This window comes from Pantherophis guttatus, chromosome 3 (genome assembly GCF_059756535.1).
Source record: "Pantherophis guttatus breed Tessera chromosome 3, ASM5975653v1, whole genome shotgun sequence".
NCBI classification, from domain to species: domain Eukaryota; kingdom Metazoa; phylum Chordata; class Lepidosauria; order Squamata; family Colubridae; genus Pantherophis; species Pantherophis guttatus.
In genome coordinates this window covers 195,005,343-195,018,554 of record NC_142065.1, presented here as the reverse complement: position 1 = coordinate 195,018,554, position 13,212 = coordinate 195,005,343, and the positions used below count along the sequence as shown (strand labels likewise).

The 13,212-nt window shown below is 36.8% G+C and overlaps 1 protein-coding gene across 3 annotated transcripts in view; it reads left to right on the top strand.

Moving 5' to 3' along the window:
* CSMD3 (CUB and Sushi multiple domains 3) overlaps window positions 1–13,212 on the top strand; it is a 695,220-nt gene that overhangs the window by 454,049 nt on the left and 227,959 nt on the right. For all 3 annotated transcript variants that reach the window (XM_034422197.2, XM_034422198.2, XM_034422199.2), the window contains 3 exons: window positions 4,291–4,478; window positions 6,261–6,449; window positions 12,916–13,032. In XM_034422197.2, coding sequence (XP_034278088.1) covers window positions 4,291–4,478; window positions 6,261–6,449; window positions 12,916–13,032 — 494 coding nt within the window. The remainder of the gene's footprint in view (window positions 1–4,290; window positions 4,479–6,260; window positions 6,450–12,915; window positions 13,033–13,212) is intronic.

Genomic DNA, 13,212 nt, shown 5'->3' with positions numbered 1-13,212 from the left:
ATTGAAACAAATTATTAGAGTTTAAATGCCAGTAGTTAATCAGCATGTTGTTAAGTACTGCATTAGACTAATGATCTTGGATCTTGCTCATGAAACCATTAATTCATTTCCCAGAATATTATTGTACTGTATGTTTCAAATCTGATTACAGGTAAGCTTAATGTTCTTTGGATTTTCTTAGCTGCTTAGATACTGACTTTTGTTTTTTGTTTTGTTTTGCTACATCTGAAGAAAGATAGTAAACCTGGGCTTATACTTCTTTATAACTAAAGTATGTTTGATTTTCATCATGAAATCTCATTTAGTGGAGAGGCATATATGCATTTGACAATTAATATATTGAATCAATTTTCAAGAAATCATTTGCTGAATCAGATACATGCATTACTCTTTTAAATGTAATTTTGCCCTAGGCAATATAGTGAAAATACTTGTCTTCGCAGAACAGTTAGCATTAGTAATATTTTCCCCCAATTTTGGTGTTTGTTTCTTAGTGGGTGTGGGGGAGTGGAGAAAATTGCTATTCAGTCGTGCCCGATTTAATAATTCATCGAGTGCTCTCTATAAAACAAGACACTCGGTTTCAGCTTCAGTAAACAAAGTTCAGGAAAACAGATTACACATTAAAGACCAGCTGCATTGAAAAAATATATCTGTAATAATTCAATACAAACCTATGGTTTTTCAGAAAAAGATAGTTTAGAAGGCACTTGAAACTCACAATATAATCTTTGAGTGATTTAGAAAAAGTTAAGTTAGGTTTGGTCTGCAATCTTCAGGTTTTTCTGGGGTGACAACTCTGCTTGAAGATCAGGTGGCAGCTGTGGTTAAAAGAGCCTTTGCCCAGAGACATCTTGTCTGCAAGTTGTGCTCATTCTTAGATTGGGATATGCTGCTCATAGTCACTCATGATTTGGTCAGGTCCCAAAACTAATACTTCCATGTCAGAAGGACAAGGTGACATAACCTCTGCCTGGGGGATGTCCAGTTGGGGGCTCCTTTCTCATCCTTGTGAAGTTGCCCGCAGAAGTGGTACCCATTGATCTATTTGTGGTCACCAGTTTTCAAACAGCTGGATTGGTGGAAGCTGGAGCAAGTGACAGGAGTTCACCCTGCCCCGTGGCAGAGTCTTGAACTCGAGGCTGCTGATCATCAGCCCACTGTTCTAACCTCATAAATCACTGAACTCCCAGTTCCCAATTAGAGATTGCAATGCACTCCATGTGAAGATGTGCTTCAAGAACATGCAGAAGCTGTGTTGTTCCAGAATGCAGCAGCATAGGCAGTAACATTACATCCGTGTAACATGGCTACGGTGCGGTGATTCCCAATAGGCTTGAGTTCAATTCATCAGGTTTAATGCCCTGCAAGGAACTGATGCATTTTGCTCAATCCTATTAGGTTTGGCAGAGTGATCATGCTCTTAGCAAACTGTGCGCCTGCTGAGGCCACAGAAGTGTGTGTCTTCTTTGTTGTGGTGTCTGCCTTATTCCGTAGGCATCCCTGATAAAATGGATGGTCTCGATTCTGTTGGCCTTCAGGAAAGCAGTGAAGACCTGTTCATGAAGCTAGGATGGTAGTGTTGATTAATGGATGCAAGTTTTATCCAGACCACAATGTCTTTTTTTTTTGTTTATTTATTTTAGGTTCATTGTTCTAAATATACATATATATTTAAAAAATCTTGTTTCCCACCCACAATTCCTTCAGGTAGATGAGCAGCCATGTAAATTTGTTTAAGAAAAAAATATATTAAAATATTTGCATGTACAGGATGTACAGGATGTAGAATAAATGGGTAGTGTGAAATTTGCAATGAGACTGTGTTGTGGCTAAGATCAAAATATCCTGTCTTAGTAAATTGATGCTATCAATTTGGATATTATTTTGTTTCAGTAATTTCAATTAATATTTATTTCATAGGATTTTTACTTTTAAAACTTTGCATTGTGGCTTATTCAATAAATATTTGATTATGAGGTAAAATAAATGGTTCGATTAGGACAAACCTATGTGGAGATACAGAAACCAATAACATTTCAGTTAGTCAAACAGGCTTAGATAAGCTTCATTATGTTCAGTTAGTTGATTCAAATCCTGACTGAATCCAATGTAATAACTATACAAAGGTTTCTAGATGTTTGCCTTTGGAAAATATTTAATATTATGGTATTTCTTGTGATTAACTGAGATTAAATCATGATAAAATGGAAATGTAAAGACACAATAGATTTCAATTGTCATATATATAGGAATTAAATTAAAATGCTATGATTCTTATGTGGTAAAGTTATAGAAGCATTAGTTTTTGACTTGTGGTATTAAATGTGAAATGTCATGTATCTGGTGTGTATTTCTTTAGATTTATTACTTGATTATGCTTGCTTGGACTGGCAAAAAATAGCAATAGCAATAGCACTAAGACGTGTACAGAGGTGGGATTCTACCAGTTCAGACTGGTTCAGACGAACCGGTAGCTCCAACAATCAGCTGGGAGTGAGCCGGTTTGCTCCGATGATCAGGTCAGCCTGCCCACCCACCCCTGTGCTTTACTTACCTTTATCTTCTCAGCTGATTGGCATGGCGGAGCAGATTGCCAAGCCTCAGCTGTGTTACTCCCAAGTGATAACACAGAAGGTTAGTATTTGTAAAACTGTGCACATGTGCGATCAGCAGACTGGTTGTTAAACCAGCAGCATCCCACCATTGCTTATATACTGCTTCACAGTGCTTCACAGCCCTCTCTAAGCAGTTTTTACAGAGTTAGCACATTGCACCCAACAATCTGGGTCCTCAAATGTGGTATTCCTGAGGCATAAACTCCAAAGGGCCTGAAATGTGACTCTGAATGTGCTCCTCAGAGGGAATATCAAGATAGTAGCCTTGGTCATCTGATTGAATCTCCACCCACTCATTAAAAGGGGGTGAAGCTTTGATTGTGTCTTCCTTGTGGCGGTCACCTTGCCTTTCCTCATTGCACCTTGTAGATATCCTTGCTGTTGAGGAAGTATATTGTGTTTATTTCAGCAACAATCCTAGAAGACATTGTTTACTGCAGGCACATGCAATAAGATCAGGGAGTACAAGGAACTTGAGGCAGCTATGCTGAGTTTTTCAGACAATGTAGAACCTTGACGATTCAGCACCCAACTATAGAAATGAATATAAAATGGTTCACCCCCTAGTCATATCTTAGAGAGTCAGTTTGTTAAGCTAACAAACTAGAAACTGATTGAACATCAGTTCTAGTTCTGCCTCAGGCATAAAGACAGATGGGTGACCATGGGCCAGTCACTTTCTGTCAGCCCTAGGAAACTACTTCCAAAATATTGCCAAAAAACCTTCAGGAATTAGTCTAAAGCTAATTGAGCAGTCACCCTCAAAACAAAACAAAACCTTATATGTCAATGGAGATTCTCAGTCATCCAGTCCATGGTTGTCCCAAAGGTGCTTTCCAAGAGGCAAGAAATGTCCCTGAGAAAACAGACAAACCCGCAAGTGACCTCAATGACTCTCTAAAAGATTTCAAGTGACCAGCTATCTGCAAGGAATATAAATCCTTCCATTCCCCAACATCCAGTCAGAGCTGAAGAAGATTCTTGGATGAGAAGCGAAATGTCTTCAAAGAAATACAAGAAAGTCCAGATGCCTCTTGAAAAAGTACCCTTGGGACATCACCCTTATACTTTAACCAAATTCTTTCAAGGTCACATTCAATTAAAAAAAAATACAAACTGCAGTAAATCACATGAAAAATATTTATTAAAATGATGTGCTCAAACAAATACCTGAAAAAGGATGGTCTCTAAATATAATTCACAAAAGTTATTTCAGTTGATAAGATTTTCCCTACACCTAGGATTTTTCCTCCAAGCTTAACGCCTAGATTGAGAAAATCCTTGTGAGTTTCACCATATGATTTCCTTCATTATACAGTCCACTTGTAAAATAGCATAAAGGGGTGTAAATAAAGCAACTGAACACTATCGCCATAAAGTGAAATTGATGTATTGCACAGTTGAGAGGCAAAATGCATGTGTTTAAAGATGTTTAGAAACATATGGACTTCTGTGACATGCTATAGTGATATCTTCCATGATTTTAGAACAGTGACGAAATAAAGGAATACATTCTGCTCATCATTAGTATTCGAAAAATGTAATTGGAATAGGATTTTGAAGGACCTAGAAAACAAGAATATATTTTTTTTTTCAAAGAGTAAATGTAACAATTTTCTGAACATGCAGTCTTTGATTATATTTTATGTCTCTGTGTGCTTCTCCAACTTAGATTCCAGACAGAACTCAATTATGATGTTCTTGAAGTACACGATGGACCAAATCTTTTGTCACCACTTCTTGGATCTTACAATGGTACACAAGTCCCTCAATTTTTATTCAGTAGCAGCAATTTCATTTATCTCTTGTTTACAACAGATAATAGTCGATCTAATAACGGATTCAAAATCCACTATGAAAGTAAGTATTTTCTCTCTCTCCATATTTTTTGGCAAAATGTACTGCAAATGTTCCCTGACTATATAAAATAAATACTGGCATAAATGTATTTCAAGGTCTTAGCTTTTATTTCTTCCTCGGGGCTTACAGGCTGTGGTCATGAGATTTACACAAACCAGGGAGATTTGGACACTATTACTAATATATTTTCTAATCATAAATATGAAAGATTGATTCTTGCCCTGTGAATAGCCATCCTGACTCCTGTAACCTGTAAAGGTGGATGCTCTGCTCCTGAGTTGCTCTATATTAGCCAAGAAATGATATAGGTCTCCAGCTACAGTATCCTAATTACCAGCACTTCCTGCAGGTGTTGCTAGTTAAGATATTTGAGTTGTATAAATGGATTGAATCTGCAATATTTAGGTGAGATGGAAAAGAGTAAATGCACAAACTACAACCGATAAGTAAAAAAAGATCTGGAAAATGTTTACTAGAGTGAAGTGGTGGGTCAGAACATAAACTGTCTTTTCAAACATAGCAGTCAAGATTGTAGGGGAATAAACCCTCCACTGATGACCAGGATAGGAAGTACCAAATAATGACAGCTTTCAAAGTATGGAACTGAAAGAATGGAAAGGTTGAAAGTTTTTATGAATATCTCTACTTCAGAGTGATGAAGGTAATACTGCCACACTGTCAAAACGTAACCTCTTAACTTAAAAAAATGTTGATATACTACTGGGATAATTATAAAGTTCCAGCTCAGATCTTAGTGGCTTCCAAAGTCCATAGAATAGACCAGAGGTATCAAACTCATGTTGTCACAGTGGCATCATGTGACGTATCGGGACTTTTTTCTCCTTTGCTAAATCAGACTTGGGCGTGGTCAGCACATGACGTATCCAGCACGCGGACTGGGAGTTTGACAGCCCTGGCATAGACTAACACTTTGATAGTCATGTCTCCTATTTGTTATGCATTCCTTCCTTTTAAAATCTTCGTGAAAATGTATTATGTAGTGGTAATCTTCGACTTACAATCATTCATTGTAAGTTACAACAATGTTGAAAAAAGGACCTTCTGAACTGAGCTCCCACTTACGACCATCACAGCATCCTTACACCTCAAAATTCAGGTGCTTGGCAACTGGCATGTATGAAGGTTGCAGCATCCTGGGTTCATGTGATTGTCATTTGTGGCCTTCCCAGCCAGTTTCCTTCAAGCAAAGTCAATGCAGGACTTGGGAGTCTCTTAATGACCATATGATTAACTTAATAACCATAGCAAAAAGGTCCATAAAATTGGGTGCAACTCATTTAACAATTGCCTTGCTTAGCAACAAAAATTCTGGTCTTAACTGTGTTCATAAATTGAAAATGATCTCTATGTAGTTAAGTGTCTCATTTAATAGAATAGCAAAATAACAGAGTTGGAAGAAACCTTGGAGGTCTTCTAGTCTAACCCCCTGCTCAATTGGGAAACCCTATACCATTTCAGACAAATCTCTTCCAATCTCTTCTTAAAAACTCCAGTGTCAGAGAACCCACAACTTCTGGAGGCAAGTTGTTCTACTGGTTTATTGTTCTCACTTTCAGGAAATTTCTCCTTAGTTCTAAATTGCTTCTCTCCTTGATTAGTTTCGATCCATTACTTCTTGTCATGCTTTCAGGTGCTTTGGAGAATAGATTGAGCCCCACATCTTTGTGGCAGCCCCTGAGATATTGGAACACTGCTATCATGTCAAGTCATGCTATTATGTTCTTAATTTATTGTGTATTTCTTTTTTTTTCTGAATTTCAGGTGTAATGGTTAATACCTACTCTTGTTTGGACCCTGGTATACCTGTACATGGTCATCGTTATGGGCATGATTTTTCCATTGGATCAACTGTGTCATTTGGATGTGACCCAGGCTATAGACTAAATCACGAGGAGCCTCTGCTTTGTGAAAAGAACCACTGGTGGAGCCATCCGCTTCCAACTTGTGATGGTAGGAATAGTCAACTTTGCCCATATTAATAACAAAGACAAATTCATTATATTTATTGAGACAACAACAGTAACGCTTCCCACATAAACATGATTTTTTTGGGGGGGCAGGAGAGGCCTGTCTGTCTACATGTACTGAATATTACAGGGTCTCTCCAAAACCTTATAATTATATCGGCAATCAGTGATGTAAGCAACCTAATTTGCCAGCTGAGAAAAAGATATTTAGAAATCAATTTCACATCTCTTTCCATTCTGAACAGTTATTAAGAAACAATACAAGAAACATTAGTTTGTAATGATTTTCTTAACATGGTATGATGGCATTTTCTTCTGTGGGAATAACTATCATACTTGCAGATAGGAGCAATTAATAGTGTGGTTTAACATATTATAGTATACATCTTACAACTTCAGGATTTCCAAAAATATGCACAGTGGCCCCAGAAACAGTTGTAATTTTTATTATCACCAAAAGGAAACCTTATTGGAAGAACTACAATCACATTGTTTTATTCCCTTGGTCCAGCCTATACCTTGAAGGCAAAGTAAGAAACCCACAAACTCAGGAAGCCTTCTTGAGGTTTAAAGAAGTATTTAAGTATTAAATTTTTTTCGTATTTGTTTTAAAAGCACAGGCTTCTATTTATAAGAAAGGTGTTCACTCCCAAGTATGCCTATTCTTGCATACTTACAATTGGAAAGAAAATTGCAATTTTTCAATAGCATACTAAAAAAAATAGATGCTGAAATATGTCCATTAATCTTCTGCAAAGTTTAAAGTGTCTATTTTCATTCCTACATTCAGTCTTTATTTATGATGAGTCTGTAAACGGATGACAGAACCTGGCTGAACTTTTTTTGGTTTACAGGCTAAATAAGACCATACCTAAAAGGGGATAATCTAAGGACTCAGCTATAGATCAGATCAAATAATTAACGGATCTTATGCTATCTAATTTCAGTCCATTCCTACACATCAAATCTCCAATTTCATTATTTTCCTTGTAGTGGGATCAGCAAAGGGCTCTGATTTGTCAATGGTTTCTGAACAACTGAGATTACTTTCCTATTGTAACAACTGAACCTGAAGTAGTAAGGTGGGCTAATGGAATGTGTTCACCAGCCCTTCAGTGCTCTTTTTTGTAACTGAAGAGGAACGTTGTAAGAGTATGTTGAAGCCTATATAGATTAAGCTTCATGGAGCACAAATGGGAATATCTATAGTAGACATATTTCTTTATGCTACAACGTACTACATGTTTACTACCTAAAAATAAACACTAATAAGAAGCTGTCTGTGAAGAGTATTCCCTACTGTGCAATAATGTTACGTATTGTGACAAATGTCTTCCTCAAGTGGTTGAACTAGTGTACAGTTCATTAAGTAAATGAGATTTTCTTTCTTTCTTTCCTTCTAGAACAATGGGATTTGTCCATTGAGTAAACAAACGCTCCCAATTTGTAATCCTGTATCTTTCAGATTGAAATTGGGATGGCTTAGTTTAAAGAGGAAAAGAAACTATATCTATAAATGACCCAATTTCTGTTCCTCAAAAAGCATCGTATAGAATTGCCAGTCCTTGGACCAGCGGAAAAAAAATATGATGCCCCTCCCCATGGCTGAGCCTTATTCGGTCTCAGCAACAAGACTACTCTAAGTCATTATCCTGACAATATAAAAATAATTGAAGGAAAGTAATGAGTTGTTTCCTGGCTTCATTTTCCCTCTGATTGAGCATCACGTTCCAGTGTGGAGAACAACCACCAATCACTCTTCTTAATGGGAGACAGAATGGGGCTGGGCAAGTGTAGGCATGCAGAAACTTACCACAAATTAAACTGCAAGTTTAATCATCTATCAAGTTGTTCAATCATCAGCATCCCGGCTTAAAAAAGGCAGTGTGGAGAAAGCCCAAAAAAAAATAAATAAAATAAAATAAAAATCCATTGTCATGAGGCTTCCTTCTGTTTAATCCCTTCTCTGGTCTTTAGCTTGTTTGTTGGGCAATTTGCAGACAAGGCTTAGTACTTAAAAAAAAAAAAATGCTAGACCCATTGAAGAAACCAATGCAATCTGCAATGAGCTCACTAGTGATAAAAATCAGGAAAACAAAATTGGCACCCAAAACATTTGACACACAAAATTAACTTTCTTTCTCAGTTTAAATCTACTGTTTAGGTATTGTAGCATAGAGGTAGTGTCTCATATATATGAGTGGGGGTGTGAACTGATTGGGTGGGAGCTTGGCTGTGTTCTGGTTGGGTGGAGGTGTGTTCTGATTGGTTGGGGGTTTGGCTGTGCTCTGATTGGATGGGTGTGTGTTCTGTTTAGGTGGGGGCTTGGTTGTGCTCTGGTTAGTCTGAGTAGCAGGGGGATTTGAGCTGGTGAGCTGTGTTGCTGTTGTTTGGCTTCGTGTTCATGGCCGTGCCACCTCTTCATGGTGGGTGTCAGTCTGCTTCATGTATGGATTGGAGGGGTTTAAAGTGGCTAATGATGCAGCTGTGGTTTTGCTTCTGGTCCGTGGTCGTGCCTCATCATCAGTGTGGGTTTGAGTTTGCTTTCTGCGTGGATGTGTGGTGGTTACATCCTGTGTGGCTCTCGTGAGTGTGGGTCTGGTGTCAATCTTTGTGTTAGGGACTCGTTTGTCAATAAGGGCGGGTTTCCAAATGGCTGGTAGGCAGGAGGTATCATCTCGTTTACTCATGCTGTGTGGACGTTTTTCTATCTCAATGGCCACACAACATGAATAAACAAGATGATACCTCCCACACTCAAACCCACATAAAACACCCATATATATATATATATATAGATATGTATGTATGTATAAAAAGAGACTGCCTCTTTCCTTATTTATTTGTATCTTGCCTTTGTATAAATTACTCAAATCCCTTTAATTGTCCATTTGTAACATTCAAAGAATTTCAATTCCTAATACAGATTCCTATCTCAGTCACCTCCCATGGTGCATTACTTAATTACTGTATTTTTTTTTTCAAATCTTACATCAAAAGCAGAACTGTTCCAAATTCTTCTGGTCTCCTAGTCCATTTATAACTTTCTTAAATCAAAATCCTCTTTTCCTGTGCTTTGCCAACTCTTAAGTTTCTATTATTATTTTTTTTGCATCAAAGAAAGAAGGTAAAATTCACCTGGCACTAAAATAAACTTGGGGTTTTGAAAGTCTGTAATATCCGTGCTATGGTTAGATAAATCATTTCCAAAAGTGATTAGAAAGGGAATGCAGCTGGCTTAATCTCCTTTTTAAAGTCTCTCTCATAGCTGAGAGCAAGATAATTAATTTAGTTGCTAAGTGAATTTTGCCCCATTTTACAGCCTTTCTTGCCACCGTTGTTAAATGAGTCATTTGTAACATGTTTATTAAGTGAAACTGGCTTCACCATTGACTTTGCTTGTCAGAAATTCTTAAAAGATGATCACATAACCCCAGGACATGCAACTATCGTAAATACATGTCAGTTGCCAAGTGTCCAAATTTTGAACATGTAACCAGGAGGATGCTACTAAAAAAAAAAAACCTGTAGTAAGTCACTTTTTTCAGTGCTGTTGTAACTTCAATGGTCACTAAATGGTTGTAGATTGAGTAGACCTCTTGTTGTCTACATCTTGATTTTTAGTCTAGTGTTAAACTTGGTGTTAATCTCTGCTTATCTGGGTTTTGAGGAAGTGGTTACAACTTTGTTTTCTTTTTGACTTTTTGATTATTTCTTCTTCTGGGGCTGCTGGGCCTTTTGGTTACTTAGGGATAGGATAGGATAGGATAGGATAGGATAGGATAGGATAGGATAGGATAGGATAGGATAGGATAGGACGGGATAGGACGGGATAGGACGGGATAGGACGGGATAGGACGGGATAAGATAGGATAGGGAATGGAATGGAATGGAATGGAATGGAATGGAATGGAATGGAATGGAATAGAATAGAATAGAATAGAATAGAATAGAATAGAATAGAATAGAATAGAATAGAATAGAACTTTATTATGGTAATAGACCCGCAATAGACATGACTGTTTACAATATATTAAAAAACAGTACTGACATTAATAGTGGATAATAACATCCCTGTTAAGAAAATACATGTTCTCAAACAGTTAGGGTCACTCCCTAGTTTACGTGAGTGGAGAGCCGATAAGTATGTGAGTAAATATAATTTTCCAAAAATCGTTAGAGATAACAAATTGACAGCTATAATTTTATAACCATTTTTTTTCTTGTGGACATTGCAGCAACACAGAATTTTGACACTGTATGTGTGATAGCCAGATTTGAGTCCTGCAGGAGAAAGCCTAAACAAAAATTGTCTCCCCTCCCTGGCAATCTCTCTAATAAGGGGAGAATACATATCGACTTTTATTTTTTATTTTATTTTATTTTATTTTATTTTATTTTATTTTATTTTATTTTATTTTATTTTATTTTATTTTATTTTATTTTATTTTATTTTATTTTAATGCAATTTATATGCCGCTCTATCTCCAAGGACTCAGGGCGGCTCACAACGGTAAAGATGCACAGTTCCTCATTAAAAGCCAATATAAAATTAAAATTCCAATTTAAAACAATATATAGTATATATAGTATAACTCACAGTACAATAAAACATGTGAGATATCTTTGACTTCTTCGATTTACTTAGGATGTTTCAAAGGCCTTTAGTTGGTTCATGGTGCTATGTGATGCCATGTGGCTGCAATTTTCTGTTAGTAGTTTCTGAGATGTTGTCAATGTATGATAGTATTATCCTTTTCAAAGGTTTTGTTGATTGTGCTGTAGTAGCTTGAGCAGTCAGGCAATTTTCGATAAAATAGTATGAGTATCCATTTTGTTGGAAGATGTATAGATGATCTGTTTCCTAAATAAATATGAATATATATGTCCTGTTAACAATGGTGGGTTTCAATTTTTTTTACTACGGGTTCTGTGGGTGTGGCTTGATGAGCGTGGCATGGATTGGTGGGCATAGCAGGGGAAGGGTACTGTAAAATCTCCATTCCCACCCACTCCAGGGGAAGGATACTGCAAAATCTCCATTTCCTCCTGATCACCTGTGACTCGGGAGGCAGATAATAGATGGGGGTAGGGCCAGTCAGAGGTCGTATTTACTGGTTCTCTGAACTACTCAAAATTTCTGCTACTGGTTCTCCAGAACTGGCCAGAACCTGCTGAAACCCACCTCTGGTCCTGTAAAACAAAATAATTTCAATGGTAAAGCAATGGTAATTTAATGGGGAAGGAGGAAAAATCTCAGATCACAACCCAGATTATGGGTTCCCTTGTGGATTCTAGGGACTCATGCCTTGAATCAACATATCATTCTTTTTTGTGCCATATGAGTTTTATTTAATATTTGCTAGATATGATATTATGATTCTCTTTAGTCTGTTTTTTGTATTAGAACTGTTATATATTGTTGTAAACTCTGAACTCCAGTCTTCTGAATGATGTCAAATCTAGAGGTGTATATATTTCATTGAGATCTGCTTTTCTGATCGCAGGAAATTTAGAGTGTGTCTCAATCTTGCAGCATATTTCTATATCTGTGTTAGTTGAGCATAAAGTGGCAAAATGCTGCAAAGCAATGTTTCAAATGATTATTGCTGCTCACAAGCTTTCTAGAGGAACCATAATGTCATAATATTTCTCCGTCAAGAAGCAAACTCCTTTTCAGAACTGATTTTTTCCCTTGTCTGTTTTCATCAGCAAGTTTGATATTTCAGATATATGAGGATATATAGAATATTCCAGAAAAATGCTGGAGAAACCCATCTACAATAGAATATATTGTTATAGTATGCCAGTTTAAATTTAGATATCAAGTATTATGGCAAACCTTTCTCATAATTGGAAGTAGGGTGAAAAAAATGTAGAAGGCATGAAACATTTCAGCATATGCTTTGATTTCCCCAGCCCTTCAAAAATGTATAAGGTATTCAGATAGATAGATAGATAGATAGATAGATAGATAGATAGATAGATAGATGGATGGATGGATGGATGGATGGATGGGTGGGTGGGTGGGTGGGTGGGTGGGTGGATGGATGGATGGATGGATGGATGGATGGATGGATGGATGGATGGTAAACAACAGACAGACACAGTTCAACAAGTTTCTGTTGAATTGAACATATACAATTTTCCTGCAAAGAAAGAATTATTTTTCATTCTTCCATTTTTCATTCTTTGAAATCAATCACAGCAATTCAGAATACTTATTAACAATTTTTTTAAACAATTAATGTATTAATTGTGTTCCTTTGTGAGCACTTTGTGTAAATGTCGGTTGCATTTAGAGATTATTCTATTAATTCACTAAGGTCCTCCCAGTTACAGACTGTAGTTTAAGTAGTGACATTAGAAGTTCTAGTTGTTATTTGGGAAACTTATAATGACTACCTATGCTGATGTTCTCCTCCTTACATTCTGGCCTTACATTTCAGCTCTGTGTGGAGGGGATGTTAGAGGACCTAGTGGAACTATTCTGTCTCCTGGTTATCCTGAACTATATCCAAATTCATTGAATTGCACATGGACTGTGGATGTAACACATGGAAAAGGTATGCATTTACATTTCATTTAATCTTGCTTCATATTATGCACCCTTAATGTTATCATTTGAACTGTCAAGAATAACAACATTTTTTTTTTTAAAAAAATGTTATTTACAGTAGTTTAGTTTTGTTTAATTTACTGTTTAGTTCAGTTTAGTTTTTAATTTAGGCCAACACAATGTTAAC